Raw genomic sequence first — 26,534 nt, forward strand, 5'->3', positions numbered from 1 at the left:
GTCCAGTCCTCAGTAGCATCAAAATTGCTTTCTTTTTCTACAAATTCATCACAAGTTGAATTTCATGAATGTCGTTTTTTGAACTGCCAGAGTTTTCGAAATTCGCCAGTCCTCGACACTGATAAATATCTGCATTAAAAGGCTGCGATTTATAGAAAAAAATGTTTACCAAGATTTTGTTGTTTACTACACAACATATTATTGGTTCAAACGTCGTACCGTTAACCAATCGCGAAACTGATTACAAGTCATATTCCGCTTTCATGTAAACAAACGATCGCCGATTGTCAAAACTGCAGCCCTTTTGGAGTATGTTTTATTTATCCAAAATTTATGTGTTATGTAGATCTGATGACTGAAAATACTGTAATTTTTACACTTTTATAAATGATTCAAAATATTTATTGTCGTGAAAACTTCGTTAAACCAACTAATATATATATTTTAAGTTGGAATGAATGAAATTAGAAGCAATACTAAAAGAGGTTCTTTTTCGTAGGTGACATTCACCACGGGTCACGGCGCCAATAACTATGACGTTACATTGTGTTTACCGTTGGTGTGTATTGACTTGTTTGACTAATTAACTTCGTGTAAGGGTATATAAAGCATGTACAACTATCCTTATTGGGGCAAGTCATGTTATTTGTTGTATGAAAAAAAATTGTCATTAGGGTAAAGGTCATGACGTTTGCAGTCTTGCGAGCTCATTACTACCTACTAGCTAGCTTATGGGTACCTAGGTAGGTAGTACTAGACTACTAGCCTAGTTTCTTTAACCTGCATGATACCGATAGACAATAGCTAGTACTTATTTTTATATAGCTATTTATCAGGTATAATGCACCGCACTTTAAACTGTTATTTAGCATTTCGACGTTTCTGATATTCGTTTCTGTAGCAAATGAGTACCTACTAGGCTATAGGTATATGTAGGTAGTAGGTACCTAGCATACATTTAGTACCTATGGTGGACCTCACTTTTACTACTAGTAGCTAGCCTAGTAGGCTAGTGTCCTGTGCGGCCAGGCAACCACCTGCACGGTTGTGCAATCACTTTCCCAAAAAATAACTTTAGCACTTCCAGTAACCAGAAGTCGACATCAGTCACAAGCCAACCTCCCTGGAAACAACACCTTGAGACCTCTACTTTCTGATTAAACAGAATTTGGTAGTCAATGAAAGTCTAGCCATGTGCATTGCTAACTTACCTTCATGACACTTTCGAAATTTTTACTTGAAACACCAAACAGCTAGCTAGGTAATAGGGTAAACAACTGCATGGACTGGCCCAACACACTGATGGTCACGGCTGGACACCCTCTGGAAAAGTACTTATAACGCGTCTTGACACTGGAGATGGTCATCAGTGTTGGTGAGAGACGCAGCTAAAGACCTCTACTCTCCTTTCGAAGTAAGTATTTTCTCCAAAGTTAGAAATTAGGGCCAAATTTAAAGCTTTAAACAGAGGGTAGTGAAAAGGGTGGCCAACGCAGTGCAAACTTCACCAAAACGCTTTCGAAATTTTTACTTAAGATTAAATAACTTAGAAGATTGACGCCATCTCGATGTTTGCGGAGTCGCTTGCGTCAACAAGCTTCCCATTTCCTGTGATAAATCCGCACACCACTTGTACCCATAGACGCTAAGGCACTTTCATCAGAACAATCGGAAAACGGTCCCTGGCCATGACGTTTTTAAGGAAACTACTGTTTTGGTAGAAGACGACGACGAAGCGTGCACTAGATAATTATTTAAATATATAGTAAAACATCAATATTTTACATATTTATGATGATTAATTTGAAAATATTTGTTATTGAAAAAGTAACTCGATTCCTGACTCAAATTTAAGTAATTATTTTTCAGAATTAGAACGTTCTTTCAAGTCTTGTATTATAACGTCACGACATCTTGACTTTCGTACCTATTGTAAATGAATTGCTATACTCTGCTTTCTTGCAGAACAGTTTACCAGTTATTCACGCAGATTGTGATCAGCTATTCATGTAATTGTTATAATCGTAATGCGCATATATATCTTTATTATTTACTTTTTGGATATATGAAGATGTTTTACTGCCGGATTACCGTCGTAGTGTGAGACAATCGCTTTCGCTCCCTTGGCCTCTGTCAGTTTTCGCACCATAAGAAATTAATGGGGCCGAATTTGCAATGACCAGAAAGTCGTTAAAAGAGGAAAGTTACCATTGAGGAGCATATGTTTTGATTGAGAAAAATACAAATTTATTCAATAGCTAGCTTGTAAAAAATACTTGATTACAAAAAACTTGATTGACAACTAAGCAGCATACCTACTATGGGTGTCAGAGACAGTGCAAGCATGTTTTTTGGCAATATTTCTGTAATGAACACTCGTATCAGAACGAGATTTTGCTATATAGTGTATTACACCCAGTGCCGTAATTTATAAGGGTATCGTGAATCACTAATCGTAAAGAATAACGACACTTGTCCTTGTACCAAGAGACAAAAACTTCATTATCCAGAAATGGATACGAACAGAGCAGTAAAAAGCTCCACCTACCCTCTCCCCCCACCTCCACTGCCACCCCTGTCCTTCCTTCCTTCCTTCACCTTCTCTCTCTCTATTGCCAATTGGTATGTGTTCACCCTCCAAACTGGGTATAAGACTTACACAAAACGTGGAAATTGGTGAAATTAGCCTATGTATTGGAAGTATATATACAAAAATATTAAAGCAATTTTATCATTATTGCATTACTATGACAACTAGAATTCATGGAAACAGTTTATGATAATGCATCGGTGTATGTGTGTAGCTCCACTAATGCGGCAATGATGATTTTGCCATTCTTAGCATGCAAACATTAAATGTTACATTTATTTCTGGCATACAGTTATTAAAAAAAATCAAAATACTAATATAGACTTAAATCAATGAAAAGTGCTAGGAAAAAAAAAATATATATATATATAATCCACTAATCGTTGTCTGCTCCGCGATGGTTTTCGGCAGCCAGATGTACGACAAGGTGAGAAACATTGGATTGTATCTACTTTAGAAGTATATGTAATTTTTCCTGGTAATTTGGTTGCAAAAAAGGGATAATAGACATGAATTAGATAAACATATTGAAGTAACGAAGTAAAGTTAAACTAAATAATGAGTAAAGTAAACAATTAAGGGAATAAAGCTTTGCATCTCATAAACAGTGTCGTCGTCTGCTGCTCGTAACTGTGTTTGTGGAGTGAGCGCATAGGAACCAGGAACGGCAACGTGGTTCAAGTGCAACTTGGAGTGGATTAAGACCAATAATATGTACGTATAATTACAATCAAATAAGCACTGTGGAGTTTCATTTGTGATGGCAGTAAGGATAAAACCACCAATTACAAGGTAAAAATGAATTCAGCTCAAACCATGACCCCGGGAATAATAAGTTTCATACTTTCACTAATATAGGCAACAAAATGTTGTTTTATTGTGCTGATTACAACTGCAATCTTGAGTAAGATCAATAAACGTTACATATACGTATACGCTAACGTTGTTCAAATGAGGGCTGGGAAGGCTGGGAAAGATGAAGGATAGTCCGTGATTAGACCGGCCAGCCTGACGATAGCCGCCATATTGGATTTCAAAACTGCCTGGAAAACATATTTTACGAAGAGCGTCACATGCTTATTTTAGTTCGTATGGGGCTTTCATATATCACAGTATGTTAACGAAACTTCAATCTTTTGAATGGTATGCTTAGAGTTGTAACTGTATTCATGTTTCACCAATTAAATATCAAGTGAATAAGACCCGGCCAGCGTGATGATGGTGGATCGTCCGTGATTGTTTACCCAAGGCTAGAAGATTGACACCATCCCGATATGTGCGGAGTCACTTCAATAAATAATTTTCCCATTTCCTGTGCTAAATCCGCACACCACTTGTACCCATAGATGCTGGGACACTTTCTTCACAACCATCTTGAATGACAATGGTGTTAACGCTTGCAACTGGAGAAACCTGCCGATTGTTCAGGAAGACAAGGAGTGCGCTAGATATCATTTGAATAGTTAGTTAAACACCAGAATAAGGTTATGAATTTCATTAATTTATTACGTATTCATGATAATGCATTATCACTGTTGCCAATTGATTTGTGTTTAGCCTCCAAACTTGTGATAAGACTTACACAAAACTATGGAAATAAGTTAATTTAGCGTATCTATTTGTAATATATACACATAAATATTAGAGCAATTTCATCATTGCATTACTATGACATCTAGAATTCATGGAAATAGTTTGTAAAGGCATGGGGGTTATGTGTCAAGTTTCACTAAATTGGCAGCGATGACTTGCTATTCCTAGCATGCATTAAAGGTTATATTTGTTTCAGCCGTACAATTATTAAAAATTAGAAACAAATTATTTCAGCCATACACTTATTAGAAATAGGAAAAAAATAAATGAGTCAAAATAGTAATACAGTGGAACCTCTACATACGAAAGTCCCTACGTATGAAAAATCCAGGTTACAAAAGCAAAGACGAAGATTTATTTGCTTCTGTGTGCGAAAGGGTAAAAAGTGTCCAAGATTCACCCGGGCTGCCAAGAACAATTTTAAAAGTGGCGCTCCGCCAACTCAGTAGATTCACCACCATCCTCCCTCTCTCCCATTGGTTCCTGATGCTAGTCACCTCCGTAAGATCCTGCTCTCCCATTGGTCAGCATCTCCCATTATGCCTGTATGTAAAGGCATTCCTTGACCATTTTTTGCGGCAACGTTATCGTAAACACCTGGAATTCGTTTGTTCACATATATTTTGTTTGTTAACGTAAATTCGTGTTAGTGATTTCGCTTTCATTGTGCTGTAAGTTACTTTATCATGTTGTGTGTGAACTTAATTACTTACGTTATTATAATGCCATGGGTCCCAAGAATATTGCTGAAGTTCACAGAAAGAAGGGGATGCTTTCTATGAAGACAAAGATGGAGGTAATCACACTTGGTCCAGGTTGCTGCTCTGAACTAACAATAGGTCTAAAGATAGGCTTCGTCATATTGTTAGAAAAATTTTCTTATGTACTGATACTGTAAATTCACACCCATTACACACAGTGTCAGTATATGAAGGATAAAAATTTCAAACATTTTAACACATATCAATCTTGAGTGAAAAATTTTTGAAATAATCAACAGTAAATTATTAATGGCTAATGAATGAATAACTTGTTTTCATTGTTTCTGAAAAATTATCTGAATGAAAAGTGGTGTATTATTGGGTGATTTCAATTGTATTAAAACTGAGTTACAAGGAATAAACTTTTCGACTTGATTGACCAGATGAGCTGTGACAATAATTTCAAATTCCAAGTTGACAAGACACACTTGCAAATGACGTTCACCAATCACAGCAACACAGTGTGATGTAACGGTAGATAAGTGGGTTAAATGCAGGGGCATGCGCATGGCTGGCAACAGCTTGTGTACAAACGCACGCATGGGAGCTCAAAAAGTCTTGGGCAAGATGAAACTGGTCCAGTGACAGTCTCCAGCTTGGGCTTTAAAAGTTCAAGTTTGTTTAGCTAGGAAAAATACAAATTACTTTAACATTTTTGGCATTATTATCACATTTCCATTAAAAGATATGCATCTGAAAAATAACTTGGAATCATAAGGGGAGATATTTAATATTAAAAATAAATTATATCTCTCTCCATATACAGACATCATGCATTTAGACCAGTGAGAATCTATCTTTAACAGAATTAGAAGTTACGGTAACTCAAGTAGATTTCAGCCACTATTATTATCTTGCATTTAACTGTATTTTTTTTTTATTTACAGATATCAAGGTAATTTAAGATCAGTATGGATGATGAAGGTTTCTTGGAATGTACTCAAGCTCTACCAGATGACTGGGATGCTGACAGTGATGGTGAACCACATGAGCAGCCAGAATTGGTAAGTTTATTTTAAGAAGCTCTGTGTGAAAATGGTTTATTGATTTCAAGAAGTATTTGAATTTCTTCATGTGGAAATTGCTTTATTATGTAAGTAACTTACCAATTAATTACATAGATATAGTTTCAACTTGCATGGCAGCTTACATTTTTAATTATTCCTACGTGATATACAAACCCTCGGTCATTTAAATAAGGAATTACTTTCAGTGTAGGCTGGAATTACGGCCTTTAAATTCTTGAATAAGGTGGTTAGGCAGTAACTACCGTCTGGTAGGCAAATAGGCCCGTCTGTCCGGATGTAAACACTCCACTTTGCTTTCAGCCGTCTTTTGATGAAGACGTATGTTTGTGAGCTCTTGCTGACTAGCTGTTAATTACAATTTTCCCGGTAGGATCTTTAATTCAGTATTTTGAATAAATATGTATATACTGTGTTTGAAATTAAATAGTTGATTGACTTTAATCTTTAATATGTAAACCCACTTTTTGTGATAGCCTTGATGCTAGCAGCCTTTCTACATTGTGTTAAGGGTCGGCGGCAAAGGTTGTCACCCTATAACGTTAGGACAAGACGCGTATTCATCCGTAATTTACGCTTATGCTTTGGAAATTACCAAGGGGAACTTCGGAGGTTTGTCCTTTGTCTCTTCTGGTAATTCCTCTTCCTTTTCGTCCTTTCGCTAGCTATTGGATGAAGATAGAAGAGGGGGCGTGTGGTGTTGATGTTTGAAGGATCTCCTCTCCTTGGATGCAAGAGGAGTATCCTTATCACTTTAAATCATATTGTCTTTCTTTTACGGGCTAACAGTGGTGATAGTTCATTACAGCAGATGGGTGGATATCTCTTCGTGTTGGCTATCCTAACCTTGGTATTGTACATGTGACTCATAGCATGCTGTGACATTGGTTCTCTAGTGTGTGTACAGGTGTGTCTGAGTGTACAACCTCCAAAGGGGTCCGTACATCCACAGTCAGTGAGAGGTAGTCTTCTCTCCATCATGATAGTGGGGCAGGGCGAGAGAAGGGAATGAGTCGCATTGGTGGCTCAAACCCACCTGTGAAAACCAGGAATGGCTATTCTTCAGGTGCCAAGATCTATGTCACTGTTCCTTGGGACAAGGCATTTGATGGAGATAGGAGGAGGTCTTCTGCGTAGTCCTCTTCGTGAGGTTCGGTCACGGAGAAGATAGATACATAGCAAGACGTAGCAAGTTCTTGCCAGCTTTTAACTCCGGTCAACTTTCGAATGAAACGGTTGTAGGAAATGAATGCTTCATCTAGCAAAGTGAGAATATCGCAAGTTCAGAGAAGAGTAGGCAAGAACAGTCAATACTCCTCTTTATCCTCTCTGCTCCCTGGTTACACCAGAATGAACAAGGGAATAAGAGGAATTCTGTGGAGTCTACTCCTTCCTTAGAGTTCGAATCCGAGAGACTATGTTATTGGTTCAATCTTAGAATTTTACCGAACATATGTCATTTTACCGAACATATGTCAATCTGTTCAGGATAGAGGATGGATATCACCGAGAGGTTTGTATGCCTCTCCAGTGATGCTGTTTTGGGAACAACCAGTTCGGCTTGAACTAGTCGTCGTCGGTATCCTGTTATCACCGGAGAAGTGTGACAACTTTCCTTTCATTCTCTTCATTAGAGAATGAAGGATGTCTACTCCCAGTCCTTATTCTTGTCTCTAGAATGAAGAAGAATTAGGCTGGAGCCAGATTTACAGGAACCTACGAATATACTAGTATACTATTCCCACGACATGCATCTGTTATCAGTTGTATCGTATGTGACAGAGACTAATAGTACCCTCTCTTAATTAACCAGAAACTTAGGACAGCCTTTTAGGCCTCTCAAGAGTTTCTGGTTTATTTTGAGATGACTAATGGTATTGTTTGCTAACAGCACCATAACGTTTGCTTTTTTCACTGAACAGGAGGGTTTCTTTCCCTCCCATTTCGGTTAAAATGCAGATGATCGAGTGTATCTTTTTTTGCGCTCGATGGTTCTAGTCGAACAGTGTAGCTAGTGGCAGAATACTGCCTACTCTCTGAGATTATGTTCGTCTTAGTATTTTCTCCTCCATCGTGGATTAACTACCAATTCTAATCTCTGCCTAGGTCTCTGGTTGGCTCAGAATTCTCACATAAGGCCCATATCTTGTGCTCAAAATTTGCTGCTGCGAGAATTTTCAGACAGAAATATATCTCATTAGACTCATTGCCAACTTTCTGTTTACCCCACAGTATATCAGAAGTCTGCAATCTGTTCCATCGTATCTTCCTCATCGGCCACTGCGATGACGCAGAATGATTTTCTTCAGACAACTAGAGTTTTGTCTTCTTAAAATATGTTTTCCAATTCCTAAGGTGTTCAGTTATTCTTTGTTCACCACGAATGGTAAATAAATACAGAAGACATCACCTGTTCCCCACCCGACTAGCTCTGCTTCCAGAGTAAATAGAAAATTCCTCCCTGATCCAACCCACAAGAAGCGGTTCTTCTGGCAGTACAATCCTGTGTTTTCATTACTGAAAGACTCCTCCTTCATTGTAAGCACCGACTTTCTCGCCGAGCAGCAATTGAATAGCGGAATAACTTTTTCGGTTGTGTCATCGACGGGACTTTTTCTGTGATCTGAATCGTGAGAGTTCACTTCTCTCTGATCCTGTTGTGAAGATGTAGGTCCACATTCACCATAGTCATTCACTAAGTAGTAATGTTTCTCCTTGGTTGAGATTCAACTACTGATGAGAAACTTCTGTCTTACCATCACAGGGACCTCGGTCTGTAGAAGGCATTTAACTTTCATTTAATGTTCACGTGCCTCGCGAGAATCATCATCTCGTCTCTCAACATAATTGGTGAATAAGATAGACGATTTGCATGGTTTGTTCTCACTATCACCCTTCAAAAGGCGGGAGTCAGTTGTGACTATGTCTCAGATGTGCAATCATTCGGTATCTGTTGACGAGTCCGAAACCTTCATGATCTCCTGCACTTTGGACTTAGTATTGGTTGATCCAGATCAGTCGTTGCTTTGTCCTGTTGGTGTTTTACTCCTCTTCCTTCAGGTTGAGGATAGGACTCGAACTTACACTTGCTGGTTTGGCGATTTATGTGGTAAGCTTGCACATCGAGTTCCCTTTCTGTTTTTCTTATCAGAATCATAGAAGCAATTCCACTCCTTCCTCTAGCAAGGGAAGGAACAAGACTGGCAATAATGCAAACCCATCTTAGAACTTTGCATTAATGCTTCTGACTCTGAATATTCTTCCCAGCCCTTTTTTGGATGAGTCACAATTCCTCACTCATTTCAAAAAGGCCCAGAAGTCTGACTCTTGATCATGCAGTTCCTATACTCCGATCAAGTTGTCAGAGGCAGGACACTCCTCCTCGCTCTTACGACCAGGAGGAATAGCCCAGGTGCGCAGAACTCCAGTCAGTTGTAGAGGCTCACTCACATTCCTCCCACCAATCAGTGAGTCTTCATTATGTAAAGGACTAAGGGTTTGTATATCGTGTAAGAACAGATTACAGTTTTTTAAAGTAAATTGTATTTTTCCTAACTATACAACCCTGAGGTCCTTTACATTTATGCCCACCGCATGCCACCCTTCAATCTGAAACCTAGGCTGAAAGGCAAAATGGAGTGTTTACATCTAGGCAGGCAGGCCTACCTGCCTACCAGAGAGAGTTACTGCCTAACCACCTTGTTCAAGAATTTAACGGCCGTATTCCAGCTTACGCTGAAAGTAATTCCTTCTCTGTAAAGCACCTCAGGTTTGTATAGTTAGGAAAAATACAATGTACTTTTAAAAATAGTAATTTTCACAGTGGGATTTTTCTTTAACTGGACCTCACTTCACCCTGGCAATTCTCTGTGGTTCAAGAGCTTGGAGCAGTCTTGTTCACCTAGGAAACTCAGACCTCCTACTTGGGACCTAACTTTGGTACTGAGTAATCTCTCTCGACCTCCTTCGAGTCCATGCATCAATCATCTTTCAGGAAACTGACTTTGGTAACAGTTTTCCTTCTGACCTTGGCTTCTTTGGAGAGTTTGAAAGCTTCAGGGTTCTGACAAAGCACTGCGTTGTTATCTGAACGCCTCTTCTCCTAGAGGTTAGGTGTCATAGACTTCATGTTAACTCAAGCTATGTTAAGAAAGAAGTGTCCTAGAACACCCTTTTGTTTTTCTACAAGAGGTGATTAGACAAGACAACTGCTCATCGTCACGTTCTCCCACGAATTGGGTGCATGCAAAAGCGCATGACACCAAAGGAATATGTTCCTCCTTGGCATTTTAAATTACTTATCTGTTCATAGGATATGAATGCTTGCTTATGACTGCATCAAACCTCTTTCACTTTCCTTTGCATGAAGAACGTTGACCACAGATCTTTGGACACATTTTCCTTGGGTCCAATTGTTGTTGTTCAACAAGTGTGACTCATCCAGTGCCCCTGGCAAGACAATTTATATCTTGCCTAAGAAGATTATGTGGAGTTAGGAATGAGGGAGGGGATTGGTCTCTTTTCTTTCTTCTTCATACCTTGCGGCAGTATGAAGAATAGACACGTCATACGATGGAACTGGCTTAATGCAGGTGAGCATTGCAGCCATGCTGTTATAACACTTTTCGTGTTCCATTCAACATGCAAATCTGCTTCTCAGTAGCTTAAACTCCTCTCTCCAGCGAGGGGAGTGAGGAGTGTTGACCAATCTCTTTCTTGTGGCTGACATGGTTTGTTGCCTGAACAGAAGTACGTAGTTCTTTTGGACTTCCATGAATGCAGTGAATCTGGACATGTTTCATTGTATTTGAACTCAATGGACTGAGTATTAGATATCCACATATTTAGCATCTCAAAGGCTTAGGTTCTCTTCTTTAGCATTCTTATTTTTAAGAAGAATGATCGGGAGGGCTAAACCTCCAGTCAGTAGGATTTTGGTACTTCCTTCTGATTATGAGTATCCTATTGTTAAGACCAAAGGTTTGTTTTGCATATAAACAAATGACAAATTTTTATTCATTTGTATTTTGCACAGCTAACAAACCTGAGGTCTTAACATTGACTGTCCACCTGTAGCTGCTCCTCTTACATTTCATCCTTGGTTGGAAGAAAGACATGCGTCGCTGGATTCAAGTTCACCCTCTCGACTTGCTTCCACCTCAACTATGCATCGGATGCCAGATGCCACAGATTCCTTGCATTAGCAATCTTTGATTGTTTTTACCCTGTTTCCAGCTGGCACTGGAAGATTTATTGTATTGTTAAGACCTCAGGTTTGTTAGCTAAGAAAGATACCAAATTAGTCAAAAATTGTCATTTCCACCAATTCCACCACAACCTATCCGCTCTTGCTCTGACAGAGTTCAGACGCTCAGGAGACCTGTCAAAGAGAAGGGTTTTTCTAGACCAGCTGCAGAGGATATTGCTAAGTGTATAGATGCCAGTCTGCTTCCAGGGTCTACCAAGCTAAGTGGGCAGTATTCCACAGTTGGTGCAGAAGAAATAACATCTCTTCTTTTCAAACCTCTGTGATGGAGATCACAGATTTCCTGCTTTTCTTGAGGAATTCCAGAAGTTTGTCTTCGTCGACATCAAGGGATACAGAGCCATGTGGGGCTCTTATCTTTTGACACAGAGGCCTAGATCTAGGATGTAATCAGGATGTCAGCGACTTAAGTCTTTCAACCCTACTAAGGAAAGCAAGACTAACTCAGTCACAAATTTGGACTTTCTCAAGTGGCTGTTGGGCCCTCCTTTTGAATCCCCTGAAACTATTTCCTTAAGAGAGTTAACAAGGCAAACACTTTCGTGTCACTTTGGCTACGGCCAAGAGTCGGCCAGTTTCAGGCCATTGATAAGAGACAGCTTCTCCCAGGGATGCACAGTATGCTCATTCAGGTTGGGGTTTTTTTTGGCCAAGAATGAGACCCCATGTAAACCACGGCCCTGTTCTTTCGTTGTCAAGAATTTGATGGCAATTTTTAGACCGAAAGAAGAGAAAACTCTTTGCCCTGTAGGGGCATTGAGGCAGTACTGCCTTAATAGAACCGCAAGGATCATAGGTCCCTCTAGTAGCCTCTGGTGTTCAGTAAAGAATCCTTCAAGACCACTTTCCAAGAATGCTGTGTCATTCATTTTAAGAGACGTTATCTTGGGTCACACTCCAGAATTTGGTAGGACCTTTTACCTGTTTTGAAAGTCAGTGCCCACAAAATTAGGGCTGTCACCACCTTGTTGCCTTTTAAACATAACATATTATTATCTGTGATTCTTCAATCAACTTTTTGGAAGTGTAAATTAGTGTTTGCGATGCATTATTTACAAAAATTGGAGACTATTTTTGAAAATTGCAGTATCCTAAGTCTGTTGTCTGTGGCTGGCATGATGTTAGGGGAGAAAGCATAGCAGTTATGCGCTTATTCCACCTCTTTTTGCCTTGATATAGGCTGTCGAGTCTTAGGGAGCCCGAGGTTACTATGAATGTGGAGTATCCACTAGTCTTTTAATGGATGGGTAGTGGTTTTAATTGTGTGTAGGTGACAGAGGAGGAAGGTGTCGTCGTCGTCGTCTTCATCTTCTTCATCGTCGTCGGCTGCCGCCTCTTCCCCTTCGACTTCTAAGGCTTCACAGCCGAGGAAGAAGAAGGTTGCCTCCTCCCTCCTAAGAAGTCTCCCTCGGGAGCTTCTCGGGACCCGTCTCACCTCGGTGGGACGGGAGGGTTCCTTCCGCTGGTCCTCCTGCTCCTTCGCGAGCGGGGCCCGTCTCTTCTTCCGCAAGGAAGAAGACTACGGGGACCAGAGGGGTACCCGGCTAACACCGGTACTTCCTCGCCTGGTGTCAGTGGTTCTGCCACTGCATCAGGGTCCGTCTCGGCCTCTCGTTTGCGGGACGGTACCGAGTGTCAACGGTCGTCTACCAGCGACCGTGCAGCCAGGAACCCAGACCTCTGAGTCCGCTCAGCGTCAGGTTCACGGCACGGGGCGGAAGACTGGTGACAGCCGCTCATGCGACTCTCACCAGACCAGCTCTCACTCTCGCGGCGAACAGCTGGCTAACCCCGGGGAGTGACGGTCCGACCCGACCACGGGCTGAGGCGGGAAGAGGTCCTCCCGTTCGCCGGTGCCAGCACGGCTGGGATGGCCAGCGACGTGACGTGCCGTGAGGACAAGCACCGGTCTCACTGTGACAGTGGAGCCTGCAGGTCGCCTGACCGTCGCTCTCACAGAAAGCGACCGGGTACGGCAACCAGCACCAGCTCTTCTGACACTCGAGATCGGGGCCGCTGTGCTCAGTCCAGCCGTTCTCCACAGCGAGACGGTTCGACCAGGCCTGCAGCTCGATCGCCACCGCGGGTTGACGATCGCCTGCAGCCCTCCAAGCCTGCTGGTTCTGCCAGCGAGCAACGAGGGAGCGTCAGGTCTGCCTCTCCCGTACCTTCAACCTCCTCGGGTTACACCGGGAGGAGCGAGGTATTGAGGATCAGTGATCGTGAGGGGGTGTTGGGGTGGGGGGGCGCCCCTCATGATCCCACCACCGACGCCCTACGTGCCAGGCACTTTTTGTCTTGGACGGCCAGGACGTATGCGCAAGTGGATGGGGAAGACCGAGAGGGCTGTCGCTGTTCCCCTTCTAGGAGGAAGGTTCTCGGAATATGCTCTTGTTCGAAGGGCTTAACGGTCCCACTCTGCAAGATGCTGTGACTTCTTTGAGCTGCATAACTTCCACTGATGCTTTGTAGCAATCGGAATAGTACTCCTTTGCTGCAAAGCTCCCACTGAAGTATGGGCGCTCCACAGCTTTACCGCTGCGCCACTACAGTTAAGATGAGCACCAACCAGAGGCAGCATCTACCTGCAGTAGCTCTCTTAACAGGTAAGGGTACAACAAGCATTTTAACCAATGCCAGCTATGTTTTCTCTGTTCAAAAATTCTTTTATCTCACTGAATTTTTGGAAATAGAATATGTCCATGCATCCCACCTCCAGTCAATATGGGATTCAGCTGTATAATTACTTGGTAAGTTACTTACATAAAAATGAAATTTTTATAATTGTAAAATAAAGTTTCATATATACTTACCAAGTAATTAAAGCATCAGAGCCCTCCCTCCTCCCCTCTCACATAGGTCACAAACGAATTGAGCTTTTGAGCTGAGTTGTACCTATCCTCCCCTGAAACTGGTCGGGGCCTTGTCACCTACACTAAAACAATAGAAGCACTACCGCTAATTTCAAATTTAAGCTGTTGAACAAGTTAGAAAAATTAACTGTAATTACTCTATAAGTATAAATAAAACTTTATTTTATTGTCTAATGTCTTTTTCCAAAATAATCATTCTACAATTCAAGTTGACTTTGCACTTTTTACCATTACGGTGAAAACTAATAAATCATAGTGTAAAGTAATTCAAATTCACAATTGAACTTATCACAACCTGTTAGAATAGGTCAGTTATTTGCTGAACACTTAAAAGTTATTGAATTAGCATTGGTGTGTAAGAAGGGTGTACTGTTCTCCCTTCCTAAGATTTTATTGAAGATTATGGTAATTGAATTTATGGTGCTTACAAATGACAAGCATTTGGAAATGAGCTACTTTCACTGTACTGTTTCCACTAGACAAATGTTATAAACCAGGTCCTGTGAATTCAAGAATTGGTGTGATCTGCTTGAGTAAAAGTATGAATTACATTTGTAACTCAAAAGTTTGTTTATCAAATGAGGAGTACCATGTTTTGTTTGTGAGTACTCATTTCAGTTGTTTATTGATTTACAATCCTTGCAGGTGGCATGGCTTCTTGTGGGTGATACAAAGTATGAAGTGTATGAAGGAGAAACTAAAATTGGTAGGGATTCTGCTTCATGTGCAATTGTTCTTTCACAAAAGGTAAGACCATTTAAAAGTATACTGTACTTAAAAAAAACAGAATAATGTTGTTTTACTACGATATACAAACCCTCGGTCCTTTACATTAGGAATTACTTCCTGCATAGACTGGAATATGGCGGTTTCTTGAACAAGTTGGCTAGGCAGTAACTACCCTCCTGCCCAGATGTAAACACTCCACTTTGCTTTCGGCCATCTTCAAATGAAGAAGGTGTGAGCTCTTGCTGACTAGCCATTAATCAAAGTGATTTTCTCTGTGGCATCTTTCTTTTATTATTTACCAATCATAAAATAATTACCTCACAACAGCCAGACACCTGAACCTTTATCACAGGTAAAATACGACTGAATACTCTAAAGGCAACAGTGATCCCTTAAAGAACTTTTCAGCATTGCAGAAAATCAGACTTAAGTTCATTAAAACAGGTGTGAGGTAGTCTTATATGTAATCAAATTAATTAAAGGGCATTACTCCAACAACTTTTAAAAGTCTAAGTATTTCCCTGGTTTGAAAAGTCTAAGTATTTCCCTAGTTCTAACTCACTTCAATTAAATTGAAGGAAAACAGCTCAGTTACCACTATATTTCTACCCAAACCAAATATACTGGTGAAAAATAAGACACTTAAAAAATTTTAAATACAAAAATTTTTGATTAAACTCAAAATTTATAAGTGAAATTCACAATCTCAGGTAAATTTACTGTTAATTGAAAACAACAGAAAGTTTAATTAATTCTTGAATTATTTATTAAATAAAATTAAATCAAAATTAATATATCACAAAAATCAAGAAAATTAATTAATCCAATTGAAATTCAAGTGTTAGGTAGTAACTAAAATTTGGAAACTATTCACAAGTGTTAAACTCAATTAAATATGCAATGATTAATTAATGAAAACAATTAAGTTAATCAAATTGTGAATATAAATGCAAACAGAAAAATTAGGAAAATACCAAAATTGCAAAAACTCTAAGAGAGCATTAATCACACAGAATATATAAAAAAACACTTCAATAATAGAAATGGATAAATGCACACAAAAATCACTTTAACAAGAAAAATGGATAAATGCAGACAAATAAATCGTTTCAAAAGAATAAAACACAGAACATAAAAATTTGCAATGTTTAAAAAATGAAATAGTTTCACCAAACTACTGTATATATGTTTTTAAGTTGCAACTTAAAACTTGTAATAAAACATTACCTTCGTACCAGTTATGTTTGTGCTCCAAAACTCACCATATTCCAAAAAATTTACCAAAGTACTCAAAAAGTTCATAATATTCCAAAGAAAAGGTGTCGTTACATACTTGTACAATGTCTGTTCAGATTCCACAATAAGCACTAAACAATATGAAATAACTAAGAAATACCAAATCTTAAATTCACTAGTGACCAACTACTAAGTACAAAATCTTTATGTTAATGTGAAAATCTAAATTCTCTCCTATGGGAGAGGGAGAGAGAGACTCCCAATTAAAGCAATGGTCTGTGATACTGGAATGAACAAAAATTAGCTCTCATAGTATGGAAACTGATCAGTGGACCTTGGCCCAAAAGGGCTGTAACATAGAGCGAAATGCTTTGGGGCCAGGTCTTTACTAAATCATTATAATTTATTTCAGAACAATAAATAGAGAGAAAGTGGGATTACAATCATAAATAAAATTAATTATTACACGATTTAAGAAAATAAAAGTCTTTTAAAATAAAAGATATGATTATAGAATTTTCTCGAATGAAATTGAGTTTCATCATTTCCTTGAGTGACGTCGCAAACTTTACACTTCAAAATTTAAGCTATTTATGAGTCAACAAATTTTCTTTTGACAAATCGAGAGATATATAATAGTTAATTTACCAGTAATATTAGATAGTTTTCAATACAGTTTTCACTACAAAAACATCTCTTAACTATTTATATGAAATGAAAGGTATCAGACATATGTGAAACGCTTTAGGCAGACTAGAACGACCTCATGAAAGATGATGCAATCTTCACATGGTTTCTCAACAGACACAAGTCTGAAACAAGTCACGAGCGTCGCATGATTGTTTAAAAAAAAAAAAAAAATTGGAACCATGAGGCCTCGAGTGATGACAGCTATTTTCGTGCTTCAAAAGGACAATGCTATTTTCTCTTCTCACATTCTACGATATTCTTAACTTTTAAATTATGTTATACGAAATCTGAATATACATTATTAGAGCATACTAACTCTAAGCAAAATAAGAAGTCTGAAAATATTGCAAACACTTTTACAACACTTCATACAGTTATATATATATATACAGGCAGTCCCCGGGTTATGAAGGGGGTTCCGTTCTTGAGACGCGTCGTAAGCCGAAAATCGTCGTAAGCCGGAACATCGTCAAAAATCCTAAGAAAACCTTACTTTTAATGCTTTGGGTGCATTGAAAACTATGTAAACTGCATTCTTATTGCATTTTTCATTAAAAAATCCTTCAAATATTTATTATTTTGCATTTTTGGTGTCATATTTCATCTGCCAGATGAGCGTTGTAGGCGTCGTAACCCTGGAAATAATGTCTGATGAATATAATTGAGAAGCGCCATAACCTCGGAACGTTGTAACCCAAACCCGTCGTAACCCAGGGACTGCCTGTACATATATATATATCTATATATATCTATATACAGTGGTCCCCCCCGTATTCGCGGGGGATGCGTACCAGACCCCCCCGCGAATAGTTAGAATCCGCGAATGTTTGGAACCCCTATAAAAATGCTAAAAACAGCCTATTAGTTAAAACTTAAGAAAAACCACTAAAAATTTTCATACTTGGTTTTTTAAATAGTTTTATCACAAAAAGTGCATTTTATGATGAAATTGATAACAAAAACCAGGAATTTGTGGATATTTCTCATAGAAAAATACCTCGAATGCGCGAATTTTCCACGAATAATGCAGGGAAACGTTCCCGAGAGAAATCCGCGAATGTGTGAGTCCGCGAATCTGGAGAACGCAAATACGGGGGGGTCCACTGTATATATATATATATATATATATATATATAAGATATAATATATATATATATATATATTATTATACATACACACAGTGGACCCCCTGTATTCGCGTTCTCCGGATTCGCGGATCACACATTCGCGGATTTCTCTCGGGAACGTTTCCCTGCATTATTCGCGGAAAATTCGCGCATTCGCGGTATTTTTCTATGAGAATATCCACAAATTCCTGGGTTAATTTTATCAATTTCATCATAAAATGCACTTTTTGTGATAAAACTATTAAAAAAACCAAGTATGAAAATTTTTTAGTGGGGTTTTTCTTAAGTTTTAACTAATAGGCTGTTTTTAGCATTTTTATAGGGGTTCCAAACATTCATGGATTCTAACTATTCGCGGGGGGTCTGGTACGCATCCCCCGCGAATACGGGGGGACCACTGTATATATATACTATAATATATATATTATATATATCTATATATATATGTAATATATATTACTAAATATAATATATTGTGTTTGATGCTAATAATTATTGACTAATGATTAATATACAAACCCACTCATTGTGATAGCCCTGCTAGTGTACCAGACCCCCACGAATAGTCAGAACCCCTCCAAAAACACTTATAACTGCCTATCTTGAAAGTTCAGATATCAAATGTATACAGGAATAACCTCAGTCTACAGGATTCGAGTTGCATGAATTCACAATGGCGCGATCTTTTCATTGGAACCTAACTAATTATCATACACGAGTATTTCACAGACACGTGAACACAACGCAATATTTTCAAATCCTGAAGAAACCCAGCAAAAATTTTCAAGCTTTTTTATGTGTAAATTAAATAACTAAATGATAAAGATAATAATTCTCTCTCTCTCTATCTCTCTCTCTCTCTCTCTCTCTCTCTCTCTCTCTCTCTCTCTCTCTCTCTCTCTCTTCCGTTTCTCTCTCTCTCTCTGAGATGGGAGAATTTTTATGGTACATGTAGTATGTACTATGTTTATTAATATTTTCAAATAATAAAATATATAACAGTAATTGCAAAATTCATGATAGGATTTTAAAGAAATAGGGAGAAGAGAACTATGTTTGTACGTATGTATATGCACTCCTATATTTTACACCTCATTTTGGGACCACCTTGACGTGGTGAGGGGCTCTCGAACCTCAGGAATCTCTTCCCAGGTTCGAACCCAAGAGTCCCATATGACATTATATATTTTCGAATAAACTTATGTGGACCTTTCCATTTTTTGCCAAAATTTTTGAAAGCAAATAAATGAGAAAACATATCATGGCTTAACGTGGAGTTAAATTCGAAGCTAAATAGTGAGAACTGTGGTAGATCCATCATCTACCCGACATGTTCGGACCTGTTTTTCAGGCGGAACTATTCTGTGGAGCTGGACCACGGATTCCAGGGGGGGCCTGGTTCTAGGAATAGAACTCTCGGCATTCTATCCAGTTTGCCATAATGTGATTAGGATGGGGATAATTGTATTAACATAATACTCTTAGTCCTAGCAAGCGGGTTCTGCTTACACTTGAGCCATACTAATCATGTTATGCCATCCCCTTTTGGGGTAGGGTAGGGATGCGGACATTTGGGAGTCCTTTCTCACTTGTGCCTTTGGCAGAAAATTTAACTTCGGCGAAGGGCCAATGATATCTTTTCAAGAATTTTTTTTTTTGTGTGTGTGTGTGTGTGGTGTGTGTTTGTGGTGGGTGTGTTCCTGTGTGTATGTATAAAAACTCAAAATTTATGAACTGTGAAATAAATGATTGAGTACCCCTGGGTCCATGATGGAAAAACTACGGCACAGTTGATGACCATTGGCACGTCACTCCCGAATTTCCTAGGTACTGCCACAAGTAGTGAAAGTACTATAAAAGATACAAAGGAACACCCTGTTCAAGTAAAGCAGCAGAGCCAGAAAACCAAATAGAGTGCATAAATACAAAAGAAACAAACAAAAATAAATTGGTAAACTCCAATATCGTAACAATGGAACCATATATGATGAACAATATTCTGAATTAGAGACAAATAATCCTCTCAGCAATACAGAAAAATATAAAAATCATAATAGACAAGCAACATACATAAAACAACAAGGACCAAAAAGAAACAAAAATTACCGACTTAATCCCACATTGGTACATTTTGATGACCTCTTTGGACAGATAAGAAATTGGTCAAGATTTCTAGTCCCTCAAGTCTGACAACAAAATCTCAGCAGCGATGCTAGAAAACAAATTACTTAACATATATCCAACACAAGACATGGAATGCAGACACATCAAGGACAATGAATGGCTTATCCAAGTAACCAATAAAAAGCAGTCCACTGCCTTTTTAAGTATAACATAAATAAATAATATAAAGGTAATAATTACAAGCCATTGAAACATTGAATTATGTACAGGGTACAGTCATCCTACCCAATAGCGAGCAGGAGCTTCCTTCAAAACAACTATTGCTAGACTCCCTAAAATTGAGATATAACAATATCCACGATTTAGAATATACTCTATTTCAAGTAGGAAAGATTAAAAGTAAAAATATCAAAACATTGCCAAAATAAAATTTACAGGCCAAGACTTACCATTTAAAATAAAATTCTTGGACAAAATAGAGAAGTTCGTCCTTTTGTTCCTAACCATTACAATGTACACAGTGCTCAAGGTATGGACACATACAAAAGATGCGTAATAAAGCTATATGTGCAGTCTGTGCATCAGATGACCATACCACTAATTGGAACTGTAAACAATTAAAATGTATTAATTGTGGACTAGCCCATCACGCAAAATCTAAGGAGTGTTCATTTTTACCAAATATAACACAGAACTTCAGCTTGTTAATAAATAGGACAGGAATGTCAGTCATGGAAGCCAGACTTGAGCTAAAAGTAAGAGGCCGTTAACAATCCATCCAAAACCCCCACCTTTTCAAATGTGACTAAAAATCAAGACATCAAACAGCACAATGACAAACAAGATAGTATAAAACATGGAAACTGGATTTCATACCAATAATACTGAACCCAAAATAAAAGTGATATTAACAACCAATACCACCACCAACATAGATTGATTCAGTTATCCATGGAAAAAGAACTTCCAATAGAAGAAGAATTAAATAATGATGATAATCGAACTGGGCAAAAAGAAAAGAATTCTAGAAAGAACCCCACCTAAGGGAAAAAAAAGTAAATATTGAAAATTACAATCAATCCAGAGAGACTCCAACTACACCAGGAGAACATTTTAAAAAATATATTAAACTAACCTCATCACAAGTGAAAATACACAATTACCCTCAATCTCAATCAAACAGCCAACATCTGGACAGTAAAGATCACTCTTTACAATTTCCATCAAATAATACTAATGAAAATCACCATTAAACCAAACCAAAATATAACTATCACCCCCCAACCATCCACAAGACCGAAAATATCCCATTAACAACAACAAAACAAATAACCCCTCAAACCAACAGTCCTTATCACTACAGAAAAGGAACAATAGAATTACAAAACCAGACATTTCTAAAGCTAGACCAAAACTTCTGAACCAATAATTAACATTACCAAACATGCTTCATCTTGTGGTTGTAATGAATGCTTTGTAAGTACATATAACCAACTAACTACCAAGACAGAGGACACAGTACGAAATTGTATTGACAATTTTACCAAATTAAGGAGGTGCCCTTTAACACACCAACATGAGAACGAATTATGTTCTGAATCCTTAAAATACAAAAAGGAAATTATAAAATCAAAAAATAGACTTATTAATATTTAACTATGAAAAACAAACAACTGCAGAATCTAATCCAACCATACAAATACAACGATTAAAAAACCACAAAAAATAAATTCAAATGCATATAAACTACGAGATAAAGTAAAATCAGCAATCAATTTACAGAATTTAACACCAATTCCTCCCAAAATAATAATGGAATATAAAATCATTCAATGGAATATAAATGGTCTCTTAACCCGACACGTCTGGGAATTACAAAGAATCATACGAGACCACAACCCAATGTGCATATGTCTACAACATATAGGAAGTAACCCTACAATATCCAACACTATAAAAATTGCCTGTTATTCACCAACTGACGTGGAAAATTAGGCACATCCATATACGTTCATAATAGCATTACATATTAACCTGTTGACATACCATCTATGCCATATCAAATAACATCAATTAAACTGTATATGCCTGATAAAAGTAAAATTACTATTTGTAATTTAATATAACCAACCAAATTTTCAATGCAAAATGTCAGTGATTTTCGAACTTATTAGCAAAAGTATACAGGAACCAACTACTTTATAGTAGGAGATTTTAATGCACATAATCATCCATTATGGGATATTAATAAAACCCCACTGACACATCCGGAATCAACATAGAGAATACTATAATGAAACACAATCTGTATTGTCTCAATGAAAGCGAAGTTCCAACATATTTTTCAAATACACACCTAACCTTTTCTTCAATTGACATTTCATTATGTTCAAATGATGTAGCGGAGAAATTTGAATGGAACGTCCTAGACGATTCATACACAAGTGACCATTTCCCAATCATTCTGAACTACTTAAGTAATGTCAAAATATTGCCACCTACAAGATATAATATCCAAAAGCTAACTGGGATAAATATTTCCTATACACACGAAACATACCACCATTCCCTCATAATGAAGATCACCAATACTACATGTGAATCCTTCTCAAACTTCATAATAAATGCTGCAGATAAAAGTATTTCCAAAAACCCCCCCCCAAAACACATTCCACAAAATCCCCTGTCCCATGGTGGAATCCAACATTAACACATTAAGTAAAATCAAAACATATATTGAGTCGCAATCTAAACAGACTCAAAACTCGCCTTAAATCACTCAACAAAATGCCTATAGTATAAACATATTAAACAAAAATAGTTATAACAAAACATAACATTAACCACATTAAACCCACTATATAAACAAATATACAGCCAAATTTAGAAAAACGGTAATAGCTGAAAAAATCGCATCATGGAAGGAATATGTCTCAAACATATCTTCAAACACATCCACAAGGGATGTCTGGCAAAAGATAAGGAAAATCAATGGAAAACATATAAGACCTCCAAGAAGTGCAATACAGTTAAATGGAAAAATATACCATGATACTTATGAAATATCAAACATAATTGGGAAACATTTTGAAAACATCAGTGCTTACTCCAGCCTAGATACACATTTTCAAAGTATCAGAAAACAAAAAGAAATATAATACTCAATTTTGAAACTTTGAAGACCTGGAATATAACTATATTTTTTTAACATGGATGAACTAGATAATGCCATCAACTCTTGTCATCCCTCTGCACCAGGATATGATAAAATATCATTTGAAATGATTGAAAAATTAGCTCCTATAGCTAAATCATATTTATTAAAAATTTACAATAGTATCTGGCTAAAACGTGTCTTTCCTGATAAATGGAAACATGCCATAATTATTCCAATAAACAAACCAGGAAAGGATGCAAGTAATCCATCCAATTATAGACCGATATCTCTAACAAGTTGCCTATGCAAAATCTTAGAAAAAATGGTTAATGCACGATTAACGTATGTATAACCAAAGAATCCATTTTAACACCAAACACAATCTGGTTCAATAGCTGGCAGATTCAAACCCTAGATCCCTTAACACATTTAGAAGATCATATCAAAAAAGGCTTTGAACAAAAGAAATTAACAGTAGCTATATTTTTTGATATAGAAAAAGCATACGATACAACATGGAAACATAACATCATGCAAAAACTCCATTCCAAGGGACTAGAGCCACTTACCAATATTTATTAAGAACGTTCTTAACAAACAGAACTTTTTCTTAAGTAAGAGTAGAAAATTCCTACTCAGTAACCTATAAACTGAAGAAGGAATCCCTCAAGGTAGTGTCTTGAGCTGTACATTGTTTGCTTTAGCAATCAATGACATTACTATAAATTTACCAAGTGTAAAAACAGTTTATATGTGTTTGACTTTGTCATTTACTATACGAGTAGTAATCTGAGACATGCTCAGAGAGTTCTCAGTACTGCCATTTCAAATATATGTAGTTGGGCAAATTCAGTTGGATTTAAATTTTTCAATTTTTCAAATGATAAAACAAAAGCAATCGTCTTCTACAAAGACAAAAGGTGGATGAAGAACAAACAATCAAACTGCATCTTTTATAGCACTGAAATACAATTTGTACAAAAATCAAGTATCTAGGAGTAAGATATTTGATCAAACATTTAAATTGGAAAGAGCACATCAAATACATTAAAGCCAAGGGCATCAAAGCCCTTGCCATATTAAAAAAGTTATCACACACTAATTGGGAGCAAAGCGAGACATTTTATTAATGATATATAAGGCAACAGTCTTATCCATAATAGATTACTGCTGTCCAATATATTCATCCGCCATCAGAATCTGCATTAAAATCTCTCGATGCAGTGCACCATGAAGCGTGCGATTGTGCACAGGAGCTTTCCGATCGTCCCCAACAAACTCACTTTTGGTGGAGGCAGGTGTTTGCCCTTAAAACATCACCGTAATTTAATAACAATACAAAGAGGTCTTTCAATGCAAGCAGGATCGTCTCCTGCAACTTACTGCTTCCAAAACTGTAATCAAGTAACAGCAGTTAATAGTACTAGCTCTTTCCCAAAAAGAGGGCTAGAGCTAGATACATAATGAACATTACATAATATGAATCCAATTTTTCACCCACCAATGGAATTGCCACCACCATGGATTTTAAATAGAGTAAAGATATGTACCTCCCTGTCTTACCTACTCAAAAAACAAATGACAAGTTACGGGGAAATGTACCGCCGCCAACATGCTTTGGAGCACATTAGAAGAAAGGCCGACAAATTTATGATATATACAGACGGCTCCAAAATATGTTGGAGTAGGAGCATCTGCTATTCGAAAAATATGATAAGTAAAAAAAGCCTACCTTCAATATCATCAGTATTTACTGCTGAAGTCACAGCCATACAGATGGCTCTAGATATGATATCTGAGGCAAAGCAAGTGTCTCTGTTATTTTTCAGTGACTCACATAGCGCTATCGATGCAATAAGACAGTATAAACCAGGAAACCAAATAGTACAGGAAATTCAAATAAAAATTCATCAACTCCTCCAATCAGGAATATCAATGGAAATATGTTGGATCCCAGCACACGTGGAATAAAAGGAAATGAATATGCAGACTCTGCTGCCAAATTAGCCTGCACTATCCCTCCAACAATTTCATATGCCCCAGTGTCTAGCTGGGTAAAATCAGTTAAAACATTAATTTAACCAGGATTGGAAAGAAGAATGGGCCTCTGTGCCAACAACAAATAAACTTAAAAAGATAAAAACTGAAGTCTATGCATGGAGGACATCCTCACAGGAGGAAAGAGCAAAAGAGGTGATCCTAGCAAGGCTACGTATAGGAGACACAAGATTCTCACATGGTCACTTGATGTCAACACCACATGCTGACCCAGTGAAATGTAACAGATGTCAAACACCCATGACAGTACAGCATTTGCTTGTTGAGTGCCCAAATTGGACCCAGCAAAGATCTATTTTACTGCGGAGTTCGGAAATGAAAAATATTCTTCGCGGAAAGCAGGGATTTTTCAATTAATAAAATCATAAATTTTTTAAATAAGACGGGTTTCTCAAATAAAGTATATATATATATATATTTTTTTTTTTTTTTTTTCTCAGGATTGATCCCTGAGAACCAGACCCGAGAAGAGTCTACTTGAGACTCAGAGGTCTGGAAAAACTAACACCTATTAATAATAATAATAACTATATTTTTACCAACCATTTTAATTGAAATGACAGTGTGTAATTTTAATTTTATTTAGTGGTTTTCTGGCACAAAGTTATGTTTGTTCATGAAACTTACCTGACAGATATATATATAGCTGTATTTTCTGAAGTCCGACAGAATTTAAAAATTCGCGGCACACGCAGTGGGCGGCCAGGTGGTAGTACCCATTCCCGCCGTGGGAGGCGGATATCAGGAAACTATTCCCATTTTCTATTCATATTTTTTCTGTCGCCGGTCGGTCGTAAACAACTGTTTACAGACCTCCGCCTAGGATTTTGAAACTTCATTAGCCGCTTAAGTATCCTAATTATTCTTTCGATTATTGACTTGGATTTGTGGCTAGGCATACGCTATCGTAAATTTTTTCATTGCATTTGATGTCTGAAGCTAGTTAGCCTAGTGTCAGACTTTGTTGTCTGAATGCGGTAAGGTGAGGCTACCGGAACTTTCGGTAGACACTCGCTTAGTATATATGACGTTTACATGTTTTCTTTGCGTAAGTTCAATGTAATTAGTGTAATGTGACTGATTACGGAAGAAGTAGGATTCATGTACGCATTTTAGAGCGTGTTAGAATCAGGAGTTTTCCTCCACAGTAAACAGAAGTTAGAAATAATGAACCTTCTAACCTCCTGTAGATTTTATTTTGCCTAACCCTGTGGGATGGCTTACGGGCCTAGAAGAAGTGTCTGCTAGAGGATTACATCAAGTAATCTTAGACTAAAGTGCTCGCTCTCCAATCAGTGTTGTGAA

At 37.8% G+C, this 26,534-nt stretch overlaps 1 protein-coding gene across 1 annotated transcript in view; it reads left to right on the top strand.

The window, feature by feature from the left end:
* The first annotated feature begins 512 nt into the window (after positions 1 to 512).
* LOC135222356 (uncharacterized) overlaps positions 513 to 26,534 on the top strand; it is a 39,874-nt gene continuing 13,852 nt past the window's right edge. The window contains exons 1-3 of the mRNA XM_064260442.1: positions 513 to 632; positions 5,832 to 5,948; positions 14,754 to 14,855. Of these exons, the coding sequence (XP_064116512.1) occupies positions 5,856 to 5,948; positions 14,754 to 14,855 (195 nt within the window). The 5' untranslated portion in view covers positions 513 to 632; positions 5,832 to 5,855. The remainder of the gene's footprint in view (positions 633 to 5,831; positions 5,949 to 14,753; positions 14,856 to 26,534) is intronic.

This window comes from Macrobrachium nipponense, chromosome 3 (genome assembly GCF_015104395.2).
Source record: "Macrobrachium nipponense isolate FS-2020 chromosome 3, ASM1510439v2, whole genome shotgun sequence".
Classification (NCBI taxonomy): Eukaryota; Metazoa; Arthropoda; class Malacostraca; order Decapoda; family Palaemonidae; genus Macrobrachium; species Macrobrachium nipponense.